We start from the raw sequence: 16340 nt of genomic DNA on the forward strand, positions 1-16340 counted from the left end.
GAAATGTAACCACAGGGAAGAAAAAGTGCCCAGTGTTTTCTGGAACTCGCAAAACAAAATGCACTTTTAAAACTTCCTTTCCTGTGAAAAACTGTTGTAGATATAACTAGACTAAATCAAAGTGCAGTGGGTTTGTGATTGGCAGTAGTCAGGTTTAAAGACACTAACATCTGACTGCTTTTTATCAAATTATAAGGAATCCTGTAAGACTTGTAAATGTCTCTTCATAGCAACTGTTAATACACTACGATGGGAACTGCTTCAAAGGCGACTCTGTGAATTGCTGTGTCAGGTATGACGCTTGTCTGGTGGGAGAAGAAATGGTAGGCTTGCACAGGAGGTGCTCTGGTGGAAGGACATCTACAGCTGAGATGAACTGCTAGTAATTTGGTAGCGTCTGGTTTCTTCTCTTCTAACACGTACTAACTGTGGAGGCATTAACTGTATGTACTGATCTGTACATTATTATTTTCCTTCTTCAGCCTTCTGGGAAAAATGGGTTAGAACTTACAGGTGTGGCGTTGGTCTTTGCTGTAAACAGCTGTTGGTGATCACATCAAGTGGGGCTGAGGGAAGCTTTCCCTGATGCATTGGTGTGATTTGTCCCCCGCAATCAGCCCTCTCTTCTGCAGACAGTCTTGAAAACAAATGTTTAAAATCTTGTAAAAAAATATTTCACGGTATCCAGGCATTGGAATAGGCAGTGAAACAGTTATTACCTTTGTGCCCCTCTGTGGAAATATGTTGGAAATTATATAACTCTGGAGTACTTCGCTTTGAATAAAAATACTTTCTTCAAGTTTGGAAGGGGGTGGAGGGGGAAACATTGTGGGAGGACTTTTTTCCCGACCAGCTCTAGTAAGGAACGCTATAGCTCAGGGTCTGAACAGTCTGGATTGAACAGAGAATAACAAGGTATTTATAAAGACAAACAGAAGATCCTAAAACGTATCCTAGGCTGTAACAGGGGCATCAGAGGGGCAGAATCAAAGCTGTGGACCAGCTGCATGTGAACAAAATTTGTATTGTGCTTAAAGGTCTGCAGAATTAAAGGCTGAAAGTAGCAAGGGGGAAACAACTGCAGTTTTCCTGATAGCTGAAAATAGTTCAATCAGAAAGATAAAATTCTATTTTGTTCACAATCAGTAGTAGTGTTCCTTTTCTTTTTTTACCTTTTTTTTTTTTTTTTTTTTTTTTTTTTTTTCCTTCTACGTCTGCCTGCCTTTAACTATTTCTCTGTTGCAACAGTGCTGTGCAGAGTTAGAATCTGACTACAGTCTACTGCCCACATCAGCTGAGCCGGTAAAAGGGAAGGTAAGTGTGCTTGCTATGACCATTGCTGAGCCTGTTAAAATGTGACACTAGTTTTGTTTGATTGGTTTGATTTATTTTTTTTTAATGACCTGAAGGAAATAAATAACTTTCCTTGTGAGAAACTTTGCCAAGTTAAACATTCAATAAAAGTAATTTGAGATACGTATTTATCTATATATGCATGCACATGTATACGCACATACAAAAGTATATTCAAAACCAGTTTCCTATTGCTTCTGAACAATCACTGTGACAAAATATAGGCATTTGATAAATTGCATTTTGAGAAGGATCAGAGGCTGAAGATGAGGCTACATCTTCCAATTTCTCTTCCATTTTTCATCCCTGAAGCAACATTAGGTCAAATGCAGCTGCATAAGTGTTGCTTCAGAAGTTTCCTCTAGCCATCTTCAGATGACACCTCTTCAGCACTAAACAGCAAGCAAGTGGTGTGCATTCAGGAGCAGGGGACAGTGGAGGCAGTGCTTTGTCTCCCCGCAGCTGAGCTGGAGATGCCCTGCTGCTGAGGGAAATCTGACCTGTGTAGCAGGTGCTGGGCACTGGATGAATGTTCCCCTTCTCAGTCAGTCTGGTTGGCGTGGCTGAAAGGGTTTTTGGTTTTTGTTTGGAGTTTTTTTGGGTTTTTGTTTTTCACAGGGGTGGGTTGGTTGATTGGTTGAGTGGTTTTTGGTTCTCCTGTCCTGCTCGTCTTCTCTAGTTTTGTAGTATCTAGTTCCAGACCTAGCTTGGACTAACATGTCTGTTGCAAATGTAAAGTTTAATTATTCTACCTCTTCCTCTATCTGTTCTGCCCATTAAGGATGTGAGCTTCTCTAGACAAAAAAGCAACAGATGATGCATTTGTATAACTGTTAGTATTACATTATGCAGATGCAACTGCGTGTGTGGGGGGAGTTGGTGGCATTAATGTATTCAGCGTGATTGAACAACAGCAGCACTTTCTATTTTTCAATTAGCAGCATCATTGCTCTAAACGACTGTGGAGTGAAGGACCCACCTTGTGCACTGAAATTCCCAGGACGCTGCCCTCGGATATTTCATACTGGCGTAGTACATCTCTGCTAGGTAAGACCTGGTGGTGTTGGCCATTTTTCTGTCTCTCTCCTGAAATATAGGAAGAGTTGATAGAACAGTATCAATGGTGCTAAACATGCTGGTAGTGTGTGGAAAATCTATTGTTGGCGTTAGCCTATTTCTGCATGTAATCCAGGAGGCTGAACCTGGTTTATAATGCTTGCAGTGAAAGGCCTGAAAAGGTGGCTGTCTGTCAGCCTAACAGGAGTCCCCAAAAGCTTAAGGAACTATTAGTATAAATCATATATCCCAGTATATTGCTGACAAGATACTTGCCGGTCTGGATCGAGAGGGCTTGAGTGACATTCTTCCCATTCGCTCTGTTGACTGGCACACACAGAGATAGCAAGCGATGTCCTGCTACTTTGCCACTGAGCTGAGGTCAGTCCTGGTTTAAAAACTTGAACGGGTAACATAGCTACTGAGAGTCAAATAACTGTATTTGTTGATTTCTCCTGCATTCATAAGGTGCTTGTACTTCCCTGCAACCCTTGAGCCTTACAAGTATTAAAAGCAACCACTGACAGATACGCACTGCAAGGCCACAGAACTGCAGAGCGCATTTGGGCTTTTATAAACAAAGTGTTTCTTCCAGCAGTAAGCTGGTACAACACAGAGTCTCTTCTCACACAAAATATAAAATGCTCAATGTAATTCTACGCCATGTTGGGGCAAATGGAAGAAGATCTTGCTTGACTGCACATGCTTCTTGTAAGAGCACTCTGCTGCTCTGAAAGGGCTGTCTCAGTGGGCCAACTCAGGGTATTCTTGCAACTTGCTGTAATACTACCATCCAGCCACAAGTAAGGCAGGTGTTCTCAGCTTGCGCCAATCAAGTATTGATACAAAAAAGATCTATTTCCCAGCCCTCTCTGTCACACAAAGCAATTCACTACGACAAAGGTGTCTTACGTGGAAATTTCTATAACCTGACTGATGGAAAATCCCCATCCCCAGGTGCTGCAGACTCTCCATCTACCAAATACGTTAAGGACACATAACCTAACCCTTTCATACCAAGATGGAAGCTGCCTTATTATATATCTGTATTTGGTTGGTCTGCTTCTTGATTATTTTAGGCTTAGTCAAAAATTGGCATGTGACTGAACCCAACTTTGCCAATAACCATCACTCTTCACACTTGTCTCTCTAACAGATGCTCTGACCTTGGAAACCTCATGCCCAAATAACTTTCCTGTGCACGGCTGGGATCGGCCTTGTAGGCAGAGCTCTGGCAACTGCACGTTTGAAAGCTGCGACCTGGGACACGTATCCATTTCAGATGTGACGTCAGTGGGGCGCAAGTAAGATGGCAGAATAACCCCTTCGGGGTGAAGCGTGGAAGAGTCCGTGGGATCTAGCAGAGTCCAAGGGAAAGCTGTATCCCCAGCGCATGCTGAGTTCAACACCAGGGCATCTCTTACAGGAAATACTGGACACTCGGTGGTCAGCTAATGGTGTTACGGGGTAACACTTGCTTCTGTTCGCAAAAGTAATATTAAAACTCTTTACTGAAACTGTTGGTATGACCACCAGCCAAATACAGTGATGGTGTTTCCGTTTCATGCTGGAGAGCTAAGGCATGATGCAGGCGTTCTTGTGTATATTTTCAGTATTTAACTCACAACTGACACCTCCCATTTAGAAGCCAAAAATCCTATTGGCTTTGAGGAGTCACTTTTTTTTTTTTTTTTGCAGAGTTTAGAGCAAGAGTGCTGAGGTCTTTGCTTATCAAGCTGCCTCCCTAGATCTTTAAAATACAGATTGAACTGCTTAAGATTATGAAAGCTAGCTAACTATTGTCGGTGAATATTTTAAAGGATAAGGATGTTCCTGAAGAGGCAGAGGCAGGCAGTCTGCAGCAAAAGACTCGCAGCTCTCGAAGCTTTTGCCACTGGCTTTCTGCAGAGCTGTGCAGTGTGGAGGAGGTTGGGAGAAGGACTGGTGGTGGTTCTTGCTATTCGGGGGAGGAGGGATTGATGTTAGTGATGAATTTCTCTTTCTCTGAGAGACCAGCTGTCTGACTATACAGATAGTGGTGACTTCAGTTGTTATGTGCTTAAGGAAAATGGGCAATATATCTCACTGTTGTTTGGGCAACATGCAAATAAAACGTGTATTGCCAGGTGGAAAATACGCTCTGCTGGTAACTGTACTGATGCAGACCTTCCTGTTTCCATTACAATGATGGACTCTTCATTTACTGAGGTGAGTGCCGTCTCTAATGCCCGAGATGTGGGTTTGAATGGGTTCAAGCATGTAGTGCCTTACACAGACCCAGATCCAGACTGAGCAGCTAAAAATCAGCCCTGCTCCAAGGTGAATGGAGCTGGCACCCGTCAGCAGGGTGCCGTGACATCTTGTTCTCTGTACCTTCTATTTGGGTACGCTTCTGGAATACTGGTTTTAGAGCCAAATGTCTTGATGTTCACGTGCATCTGGGTCATGCTTTTAGCTGGGGCGTACTTTAAATGTGGTTTCAAGGCTTGAGACGGTGCTGTTTCTGCAGTAATACTCAGTTCTGTCAGGGAAGTCTGAGTGATTTTGCTCTTCTTATCCACCTGCGAGAAGCCACAGGATGTTGTGAATGCTGCCTTTCTCTGCACTTTCTCCCACGGTTACCATGTAACAGCTGAAAAACGACATCTTTGCTGTATGAAAACTTTCAGCTGATGTGCTCAGTTATGCCTTCACTGCTGTATTGACTCCTGCATCTACAGCTTGAGCTGTCAGTCAGCTTTCTTATGGCAGCAACAAGCTGAGCAGCAGCTCAGCATACCTAGCTGTGCTCAGTGCCACAATACTCTCCATTGAAATCTAGACCTCAGCCCTGCCGCACAGGGCTTCTAATTAGCTTTATAAGCGCCGATATTGGTGTTGGTGGTTGATGATGGAAGAATATTTGTCAGTGGTTTCTGTGAACCTGGGAATAACCTTTGTAAGACTAGTGACAGGCAACCTCAGACCTACCCTGGCTGGCGTGTGGTACCTGCAAGTGCGGCAGTGGTCCGGCTGTAGCGGCAAATCAAGGCAGAAAGTGCAGTGAGGGTAAAAAGCAAGAGTGATGGGGACTGCCTGTGGCTTCAGCACACTGCTCGCTTGGGGTAGAGCAGGTGAGGAACTCCTAGCTTGTGCTGCTACTACTTAAGCTACCTTAAAGAAGATAATCTCAAAGGCTCTTGCTTTATCCAGTCCTTCTAGAAAGTCACAGCCTTGCAAAGTTGTTTGAAATGTCTGTGCTTCATCGCTTTGGAGCTTTCTGTCATTCCAGCTGGGCTCAGAAATGTCACTTTCCATTTTTTTTTTTATATATAAATGTTCCATGTGAATATTCTAGAGGGGGGAAATTAAAACGTTAAAGCTTGCCCCAGAGAAAAGGGAAAAGGGCTGTGTCCAGTATCTGTTCTAAAAACTGTGACGTGCAGCAAAATTTGAATATCCTTGTTTAATAGGAAAAGTCTCCCTAGGGTCTTTCTTTTTAATTACACTTCGGTTGCAGATGTGTTTGAGCAGATCAAGCCCTTCAGCATGTAAGTAACTCAATTTATTTTGTAGGAGTTTAGGGGCTATTTAATAAAGGAGCTCTTGTGAGAGCCAGATGAAGCTTGGGCTTTTCATATTTGTTTTGATTTATAAATGTGAAAGTTGTACTACAGTCTAAAAACCAGATGATAGGCCTTCCAAGTGTTAATGCTTGTTTGGGAGGAGTTATACAAGACTGTGGCCAGAACTTGTCTGCTCTGATAGAGGATCCTTGGATTATTATGCTAATCGAAGGGATGGAAGGGGGAAAAGTAATTGGGATTGTACTGCAGGATCTTCTTTGACGCAATCCTTTTATTAGGATGAAGAACCATTCTCTAATGCCCTGTGGAAACAGATTTTTCCTAGAAAATCTAGAATGTGGGGGGGGGGGGTTTTGTTGCTGTCTTTTCTCTTTAAGCGTACCCTGTGCAATCCAGGGGAGCTCACAATCCTAATAGCCAGCATGGGGTTTTAAAAACTGAACTGAGGATTTCCCTTTATTGCAAACGGAAACCGCTGACCATGTGATTACCTGGGGCGGGATAGGGCACGTAGAATAATGTATTGCTTTAGTCAGTTCCAGGTGATGCAAAGCCTTTTGTTTGTTTGGGGGATGTGTGGGGTGTGTGTGTTTGCTTTAAAAGCCCTTTAGATTTCTTTTGTTTTCATTCCAACATGCTATTCATTTTCACCTTCTCTCTCTCCAATACTCCTGTAGGCCTAATGTCCTGAACAAGGCAAATGCAACGCTGTGCTTCCTTAAGTTTAACAGAGAATTCAAACGAGAATAAAAATAGCCTGGATTTGCATTAAAGGAAACATCCGTCTGGCTGGGGCACGGCTCTGTGAGCGCAGTTGATGAGTGGAGGAGTGGAGAGGGGAGAGAAGGCACTTGCTGATGCTGGGAGCAGTCGGTTGCTCTCGGAAGTGACCGGGGGCCTTGGTCGCTTCCTTTTCAACTTTTCTGTGTTTCCTGGATCCTCTGAGGATGTTTGAGGGGGAAGGGAAGATACCAGAACATAGACAATCACTCACTGATACAGTTTTTCTGTTGTGTCCCCTCCCATTTCAATAGTGTTCTTGGACACTTGACATGTAGGGAGCTACCCGAAGCTGGCTAGCCTCCTACCTTCTCTGCTTGGAGATAAGTTTGGGGTTTTTTTTCTGTTCAGCATAGCTCTTCAGCAGAGGGTGGAGTTCATCGCTAGTCATGACCAACTTAACCCTTTAAACCTCTGTTTCACCCTGTATTTTCACCCACGAAGAGACCAATCTATCAATTGAACAATCAAGTTCGAGTTATCCAGGTGAAATAAGGAAGAGGGATATTTCCCATTCAGTATCTCCCTTGCCATATTAAAAGACTTAAGAGGATGTTGGTTTTGTCTGTGGTGTGATAACACTCGGGTCCAGAGCCGCACTGTAGTGGCTAAAGGAACATGAGCAAAACTGTGTACCAGCCTTTAACTGCTGAATTCCTTTCTGCTGCTTGCATACAAAGGAGGAGGCCTGAAGCCTTCTGAACTGGCTAGGTAACTGTTATATACAGTATCGAAAACTAGTGTCCTTCAAAGACGCAGGCTAAAATGTACAACACAACCTGCAAGTTCTCTGTGTTCTGAATAATCTGCTTGGTCGAGCTGTTAATAGTAACGCTTTTTTCACCTAAATGAGTCTGACATCTGTAGCCGAGTGAAGCTCTGTGCACCTCACTTGTGGGGTTTGAGGTCAAGACCATGAAAATGGATGTATCTTGATGCGCAGCATTAAGGTAGAACAGTTGCGTGGTAACATATACCTAGGTCATTTGAAAATGTGTGTTAGAAGCAAAACATGAAGTCAGGAACCAAAATCCATCTCGAAGCATGATATTCCTGAGATAAGGTCTCTGCAGACACATAGTTATCGCTCCTAATGATGATAACGTGCTAAGCTACATACTGTATGTCTGGGTGGCTTTAGACTAGCAGATGAATCTGCATGTAGTTACCATCTAGTTCTTCACTGCTGAAATAATTTAGGCACAGCTGGGGGAATTATTAAAACTTTGTCAAAGAAATTTTCTACTTGCACGACAACCTTTTCACTGATAGTAACTCTTCTCTCTTTCCATTAAGATTGACTCTGCAGAGCCAACGCTACCAGCCAGTCTGATCCCATCCAGGTCAGGTTTTGTGCAAGCTTTTAAAAGCCTTTATCAAGACTGTATAATATCAATGAGTATCTGAAAGAATTTTATTTTGGTAGTGATCATTTAACTTCACCCCAAGAAGTTCTTACGTCCTCGTTGGAAAGCGCTGCGCCAGTAACAGGTAAGCCCTTAATTTGGGGCACAGATGTGTGAACTTTTTGCACTGAGAGTCTCGGAAATAGATATGCTCAGGTCTGCACATTTACTGAACACTAAGAGCTCTGTCTTCTGTTGCCTGAATTTACAGGCTGCCTTGTTATGGAAGAAAAATCACCCAAGGGCTCACGTGAAGAAGAGGAAGATGTGCCAACTTCCGTAGCAATAGAGAAAAACAACGATAAGGGTCTGGCTGGTCCTGTATCAGGTACAGTAACTGCTGCAGTGCACTGGCACTCGTGCAGTGAGAAAACCGCTTGCTTCCAGCACATCTTTGAAGTGAGGAAGCTGAGTAAGAAAAATGACTTAATGGCAACTGGTGATTTTCTGTTGTTGAACATACTTTTGCCTGCGAGTGCTCTCAACCCTCCCTGAAACTCGAGTAGGAATAAGGCTTTACCTGCTTGCAGGAGGCTGGTACCCTACAGCACTGTAAGAAGTAAACATGAAATAACTTTGTGAAATCTTGATGCTTGCTCAGCTGGCAAAACATTGTGTGGATACTAAAGCCCAGGCAATTTTGGGAGGAGAGAGAATGTTTTCAGGGTTTTAAAAAGTTTAGTGACACAGCTAGACTAAATAACGCTTTCCTCGCTTTCAAAACTGATGCTCAGTGCACAAAAAGCTGGGATGGGTGAAGAGGAGAGATGAGGGTAGAAGCCTTTGTGTATGGTTTTTTCTTTCGCTATAGCCGTAAACACCCAGAAGAATTATTACCAGATCTGCTGGTGCATCTTCCACTTAAAAACTAAAAGTAAAACAAAACTGGAGTATGTGTACATGGGGTATTTAGGCTATTTTTAAAAAAGCTGATCTGAATAAGCAGCACAGAATACGTGTGCATGCTTGTTTGTAACCATATATATAAGACTTTTTGTCGTCATTTCTTGTTTGGTTTTGTTTCTTTCTTTAGTACTATCTTCCCAAAATCTAATTCGGTCCCCTCACTTAAATGTATTTTCTTTCTACTAATTTGCCTGTACTGTTAATTTTCGTATGTGGTCTAGGTGCCCTTGGCAAGGAGGAAACAGATATGCAAAACAGATCAGAAAGAGTCCAAATAGCTTTAAAGTCTGAGAATCCTGCTGCCTGTTGTACATCTCTTAATAGAAAGTGTTTCTAGTATTAGAACAGAGACACTGACGAATCTCCACTTGTGGTTTTGGCTAGTACCACACAATGTCTTCTAAAGGTGCTTGGGAGCCAGGTCAGGTAGGTAGGGCTGCTGCAGAAATCAGCAGGGACAAAAGGGAGTGCTAAGCAAAGGTGGTCGTTCACCTGAAGGATGAAAAGAGAAAGCACTTCAAACCTGAAGGTGGGTTGTTTTTTTTTTTCCTGTGCCATTTCTTTGGCTTGCATCTGGGAGGGGGTGTGTGTGTGTGACTACATAAACAGAAAAGGGAAAAAAAAAGTTCTAGATGTTCCGAAAGGTATAAATAGCTACCAGAGTTACGGCTACACAAGAAATTAGTGTGACTTTCAGACTTTCTGCAGTTTTTAAAATATTTTTCCTTTTTAAATCTTTCTAATAGCCCTCTTCCTGGAGGTTATTTTCGCCTGCTTTAAAGCTTTTCTAAATTGTAGCACTTCAAAGTTTGTGTTGCACACAAACTATTGAACTGGTATCATCAATTCCTGAACTTAGCAGTTCATTAGCAGTTCATCACCACTCATCTTCTGGGAAAGAGAGCTATTTTCTTGGCTCTATCAGCACCCCGCTAGTTCAGGTTTCAGGTACAAAGGAGAGTCCAAGTATCAGACTACGTTTGAAGCTTATGGACACCTGAAATACCACAGCTCTATGCATTTCATGACCTGGTTGTTCTCAAGCTCCTCTGTAAGGGCAGCTGAAGTAGCATCTATTTCTTGACTTCATCTGATATTCTGTAATATGAAAGAAGAGAATTACAAATATTCATCGCTTCTCCTGTTAGTTTGTGCATGGGATTTTTTTTACACGTTCCTGTGCTTTTAGAATTCCAAATAAATAATTATAAATTGTCTCTTTAAATAGCAAACAAACAAACAAACAAAAGAACACGTGCTGGTAGCAAAATAATGAAATTCATTTTTCCAAAGGAATATTACTGTAACTCCTGCAACTTCGACTAGAGCAACTGCAACCAGGAGTAATATTCTCACTTGTAGACATGTAACGCTGCTTATTGGGATTTTTTTCCAAGCCAAACATAATCATCATCACACTTCTTCCTTTATGTCTTTATAGTGTTCTTTGCTGCTGCTTCTCCTCCTTCTTAATGCCCTCTCCTGGCATTTGCTGCAATTTCTTTTAGCCCTCTTGGTCCATGGCTAGTACACTGGGTGTTGGAGGCTTGTTTTGTTTTTATCGTTACATTTGGTTTTGGGAATGTTTCTCCCCAGGAGCGGATCTGGCAGAGAAGGAATTCTGCCCCGTGATGGAAGAACACAAAACTGCATTTCAAAATGTTTTAAAGCAAGACTCGGTAAGAGTCCTAGTGACAACGAAAGATAGAACTGGCTTGGCCGAGCAGTGACAAACAAAAGCACTGCAGGAGGGGAGAGGCCCCTCCAGTGGCATCGTGGCTGTTCCCTTGCTATAACTACTCTCTCTGATATGGCTTTAGGAGGTGGACCAGGAAAAGAAAAATAATAAAGAGCAGAGTGAGGAAGCACCAGCTGTGGTTCCCAGTAGGAAAGGTAAGAGGTTTTTGTTGAACACATTCACGTAACTCGCTGGAGTGCAAACCTTGGTTGTTGTGTCAAGACCTGTGTAAAGAGGTGTGGAGAGCTGCCTGCCCCACACCAATTATTATGAGGGGTTTTTGTTTTAAGGAATAGTAGCTGCAGTTAGAGATCAAAATGGATTAGCAGTGGGGAGAAGGAGAATGTTATCATGCAAAACCTGCTTCTCTGATTTCTACAGATACTGATCTAACCAGCTCCATCTTCCTCTAGACAGGAAGGAAAATTTCTTAAGAGTTGCAAAGGAGTTGGGGTATTTGAAACGGTTCTGGCATGCCTGCTCTCCCCAAAGATTTGTAAAGCAGGATCGTCTATGCTAGCTAGAGCTTGGGGTAATACGATATGGATAAGCAGGATGATGTTTCTACTGAACTGTGCTTAGACATCTCTGCACTTCTGATCACCTCGCCTTTTACTTTTGCAGTTCACTGAAAGTTAGTGATGTAGTAAGTCACGTAACGTCCTGAACCTATGGGTTGGGGACTTAAACCAAAACCTATAATTAATAATTTCTGTACTAATTAAAAGCCAGTTGAAGCCAACTAAACAATTAACTTCTGAGGCTTCATACAAGTGACAGTGCTGTGCTGTCTTACTGACACCAACCCTAATGCACTCTGAGGTACACACATTGTTTTCAAAGGCAAGAGTTTAACACTGGCAATCTTTAACAGTGGCTTCTGTTGAAGCTTAAAAGCCTTTCACAAGCTGTTTTTTCATTTTGTCTGAGAACCCTTTTTCTCTCTTCTCAGGGAGTTCACCCACTGCAGGTGGCATTAAAGCAGATAAAACAAAGCAAAATGAGCCGTAAGTGTTTTGACTTTCAATGATCACCTGCAGGTATGAATCTAAAGCTGCAGTCTGTTACATGATTGCTTCTTCTTATCCTACAGTGACTCTCCTAGCGAGAAAGAAGTGGAGGTAAGTCTCGACTGCTTGTATCCTTAAGTATCTTGGACAACAGAAAGATCTTGTCAATAAGTCCTGATTAGTATCTTGTCCTATATAAAAGAATGATGCTGAGTAGCTTAAACTGGATGCATTTCTATAAGTTGGCTTCTGAAATCTGTCTTTCCAAGCGCAATGGAAATTTTGGAAAGGATGAGACGGGAAAAGGTGCCAATCTGTAAAACTGAACAAAAGATTTGTTGCTGTTAAATCACTTGTTTGCAAGCTTGAAGGAGCATAGCTGTGACCTCCTCCCAGGCAGAATGTGCTGATTTAAGACAGTTTTTTGTCAAAAGACGCAGATGGCCGCTGCGTGCTGCCAGGATACCACCTATTCTGGCTGCAGATTATTTCCCCCATCACTACAGATGGGAAGACTGGCTTTGTGGAAGTGGGCTATGGTTGCTTTCTCTTCTGTATCTCTCCTGTAGCTTTGTTCATGGGGTGCAGTCCCAAATGTCATGTCAGTACCCAAATCTACTTTAAAAGCTTCTGCGTCTCTTGGATTATTCTGAAATCTTTTCCTCTCCCACAACAGGCTGAATTTCTGAGGTTGTCATTAGGTTTTAAATGTGATTTGTTTACCTTGGACAAGAGAGTGAGGCTTGAAGAAAGGTCCCGAGACTTGGCTGAAGAAAATTTGAAAAAGGAGATCACAAATGCTCTAAAGATGTTAGAGGTTAGTATTGGTCAAGGCTGGTAGGGTAGATGGGATGAACGGCTGTGAAAGCGTCTCTCTTAACACAGCTCTTTTTAGGATGCGCATGTGTGTGTGATACATTATAAGCAAATCTGAACGAAGTTCTGAAGTGATGCAGTTGAAATATGAGAGACTTAGCCTTTGAGGGGTAACCTTCATCTGAGTGTATTGTGCACGCAGGCAGTGGGGAAGTTTTTCTATTGCACAAACATCCATCAAGAACCCCTGTCTTCAGCTGATTTTATGCTAGGTAAACAGAAGTCTCTGCCCGCTGGAGGTCTGTATCAAGTTACATTGGCTGATGATGTTGGATGCTGATCTTTCGAATGTGTGGGCGTGAACACAACCCCTCAGTGTCATCAGCTGGGTTCACCCTTTTTTCTCTACTAATAGTTCACACTGTTTTTCTTGCCAATATGCCCCTTAGGCTTTAGTTCTTTTGTGTGAAGAAGATAACCAAGCGCAGGAGATTATTAAGAAGTTGCAGAAAAGCTTGCAGTTCCTTAGCCAGTATGCAGCCCGAGTCGCCAGTAGAGCAGAGATGTTGGGAGCTATTAATCAGGTAACCATTTCCATGTAAATGTATTTTCTACAAAGTTAAAAGCTTCTAGATGATAAGGGATAGCAGTATCTGCCTGCTAGGCTTCTGAGTCCAGAATTAGATTTGGGACTCTCGTGTATGTAATTCAGACTGACCAGTACAGCTTAGTCCTGGCTTTCTCTTCTTGGATCGCTGTTTGCGGTGTCATAAGGAATCCCAGGCACTGTGAGAGCAGTGACATTGCACTAGTGTTGGGCAAAAGCACACAACAGAAATGTGGTCCTGATTTAAAACAAAAAACCCCAACCAAACAAAAATCCAGAAACAACTTGCATCAGAGGAACGTATACAGTAGAGAGCACAAGAATGTGATGTGGTAACAATGGTTTTGATGCTCTAATGGTAATTCTCTCCCTTAGGGAAAGGGCAGCTAATAAGTTAAATCTATGGAAATTTACAACCACCTGCTCAAATGTTATGCGTAATTGTGTAGAATGCCAAAAAACAACATGAAAATATGACTTGGCAATACTAGCAAATGCGTGGTGGCAGCTGTGACTGTAGATCAGAAGAAGAGATGAGGAGGAGTTGTAAGGGCTCAGAAAATGAAGAGTAATTAATTTTAGGATAAGAGTAATCACTGGAGAAATGAGACCTGTGTAACCTGGGCATGTGTTGAGAGATGGGTTGTAGTGAAACTTTGAAAGGGTGGACAAAAATGAGAGGATGTTGCACCGTGGTCATCCAAGATGAGAGTAGACGGTTACCAGGAAAAAAAGTCTTGAACTCTGAATGCGATGCAGTTCCTCAAAGAGCTGCTTATTTTTCCTGCTGCTGTTGCACTCGCTCTGTTAGGAGAGCCGTGTCAGCAAGGCTGTGGAAGTAATGATTCAACATGTGGAGAACCTGAAGCGCATGTACGCAAAAGAACACGCAGAGCTTGAGGAGCTGAAACAGGTCCTGCTCCAGAATGAGAGATCCTTTAGTTCTCTTGGAGATCGAGGTAAAGCTGCTTGGTCTTTCCTCTTTCTAGCACCTGCCAGATAAACCCTTATCTAATTAGAGCTTAACGCATTAGGTGGAGGGGTTATATGACTGTCGTATCTCCTTTCCTAAAAATAGAGGGGAAAATAGCTATTTACTAACAGTATTAGAAACAACTCTCTAAAATTACACTTGTGTGTACACTGTCATGAATCTCAGGCTGGGGGGAAAACATTGCAAGCATGCAGTAATATGCTGGCTTTTAGAAAAGTGCATTGCATGTGGTGGTGATAAATCTTATTCCTTGTGAGCAGTAAATTTGGGTGCTCGCTCACACTGGAGCATTCCCAGTAGCTATTTCTAGGTAGCTGAGCTCTGACTGCTCTCTACAGATGCTTCCTGCTCTTTTCTAAATGTGAATTACAGACTCCTTAAGTGCAGGTGCTCCAAATTTTCCCCTCTAAGCAGATGGTACAGTGGTCAGGTTTTCAGGTCACGCTGTGCACTTGTGGCTTTGCCAGAGAAGGATTAAATTCTTCTGAAAAATAGAGCATATATTTTAAAACCAGAAAGGGCAGTTTTGCACACCGGTAAAACCCTCGCATTAGTCTTCTGAATCACGGGCTACTCCTTCCTGACTGTAAAAGATTGTCCTCTAACAGGACACTGTCTTGATAATAGAAGAATACATTTAATGATAGCAACATAAATTGATGCTTGTAGAGTATGTGTAATTATGAACTTATCTAATGAAATAGAAAGCTTTTTCCCGAAATCTCATTTCTGATCTCTGAGAGTACTCTGATACACTCCTTGCTTAAACAGATACTAGAAAAAGTCAGACGTTTAGTTGCAAATAAAGCTCACTGTGAGCCTTTCTGATGTTTGATCTTTTCACAGATGAATCTACAAATAAAAAGCTACCAAATTCTTTTAACTTTAAGGTAATGGCCATTGCAGCTTAACATGAAATTTTATGTGTGTTTTTAAGTATGTGCGTGTCTATGTGTTTTTCTTTGCCTTGTCATGTGCTGGTGATCTGCTACATGCTTGACTTGGTAGTTTTCTGTCTCAGATATGGACTGATGTCATCAAACGCAAGGATATATTTTTCAGTCTCCCCCACCAACCCAAGGGAGCTCCATGTGGTCCCACTTAGAAGATGAAGTGTTCACAAAAGCTGAAATGGCTGTGCTCTCGTGCAATGGTTAAGAAATATTGTTCATGTATTGTTCCCTCACCGGGGCTACAGAAGAGGGGTTTAGAACAGGAGATTAAAAAAACAGATGGGAGCAATTCAAATAGGAATCCCCGTGGGCACCATTAGGTGAATTTAGATGCCTTCAACTTCAGCATTTTGCTGGAAGCTGTGTAGCCAGCCTCACTTTGGATTCTTAGGGGGGGAAAGCAGCTGATGTGGAAAGACACTGCTTTAAAGAACATGGCTTGGGCTGTGCTTATGATTTGACTTGTGTGTCACTTCAAGCTAAGTATCGACATCTATTTTTTTTAATACAGTTTGTATAAAAACAGATGGTATTATATGTGATTAGTGAGTAATCCAGTCATTCCTTGGTAGAGTCAGTAATGCCTCTTATTTGTATAGCCATCATCATCCCTACGAAGAGTTAGCATTGCAACATTGCCTAGGAGTGCTGGAAATGCAGGTATTGGGTTGCCGCTGGTAAGTAGGGGTTTCCGGATGGTGAGGCGCTTCACCTTCTCAAAACTGGCTGGGCTGAAGCGTGAAAATGCCAATGCAGTAAGTCTGTCAAACTTCTTCCCCAGGCCCAGTTCCATGAACTTGATGGAGATGAACGGAGTGATAAATTCAACAGGAGATCAAGCAGCTGGTAAAGTTACTTCTTGTCTTTGAATAGTGCTAAATGTTTTTCAGCTCTAACTGTGCCTGTATTAAGCAGCTTATGGAGTATCTTGAGGTATAATAATGTTTAGGCTACACCTTTCATGTTAGTTTTCCATACTTCAATAGGTAAATGAGCCTTCGTGACTAAATGTTACAGCTCTTCTTTTTTTATTTATTTTTTTTTTTTATTAAGGGTTGAGACTTTTAAAAAATTACCTTGGACTTTCTTGCTTTAGAACTAAAATATGAAATCTAGGCAGCTGGCATTGATGGATCTGGGTTTTTTGGTTTTGTG

The 16340-nt window shown here is 42.2% G+C and overlaps 1 protein-coding gene across 3 annotated transcripts in view; it reads left to right on the forward strand.

The window, feature by feature from the left end:
* Positions 1 to 16340, forward strand: part of IRAG2 (inositol 1,4,5-triphosphate receptor associated 2) — a 42366-nt gene that overhangs the window by 23886 nt on the left and 2140 nt on the right. For 2 of the 3 annotated variants that reach the window (XM_087767064.1, XM_087767063.1), the window contains exons 20-37: positions 231 to 292; positions 1249 to 1314; positions 2292 to 2400; positions 3566 to 3713; positions 4536 to 4617; positions 8052 to 8098; positions 8182 to 8246; positions 8373 to 8489; positions 10664 to 10746; positions 10888 to 10960; positions 11758 to 11812; positions 11899 to 11926; positions 12492 to 12632; positions 13081 to 13215; positions 14050 to 14197; positions 15079 to 15122; positions 15785 to 15862; positions 15967 to 16031. In XM_087767064.1, the coding sequence (XP_087623190.1) occupies positions 231 to 292; positions 1249 to 1314; positions 2292 to 2400; positions 3566 to 3713; positions 4536 to 4617; positions 8052 to 8098; positions 8182 to 8246; positions 8373 to 8489; positions 10664 to 10746; positions 10888 to 10960; positions 11758 to 11812; positions 11899 to 11926; positions 12492 to 12632; positions 13081 to 13215; positions 14050 to 14197; positions 15079 to 15122; positions 15785 to 15862; positions 15967 to 16031 (1546 nt within the window). The remainder of the gene's footprint in view (positions 1 to 230; positions 293 to 1248; positions 1315 to 2291; positions 2401 to 3565; positions 3714 to 4535; positions 4618 to 8051; positions 8099 to 8181; positions 8247 to 8372; positions 8490 to 10663; positions 10747 to 10887; positions 10961 to 11757; positions 11813 to 11898; positions 11927 to 12491; positions 12633 to 13080; positions 13216 to 14049; positions 14198 to 15078; positions 15123 to 15784; positions 15863 to 15966; positions 16032 to 16340) is intronic. The other variant, XM_087767065.1, reaches the window with a different exon arrangement.

The sequence above is a fragment of the Nipponia nippon genome, unplaced genomic scaffold, assembly GCF_047370975.1.
Source record: "Nipponia nippon isolate SJK-2023a ecotype South Korea unplaced genomic scaffold, ASM4737097v1 scaffold_3, whole genome shotgun sequence".
Classification (NCBI taxonomy): domain Eukaryota; kingdom Metazoa; phylum Chordata; class Aves; order Pelecaniformes; family Threskiornithidae; genus Nipponia; species Nipponia nippon.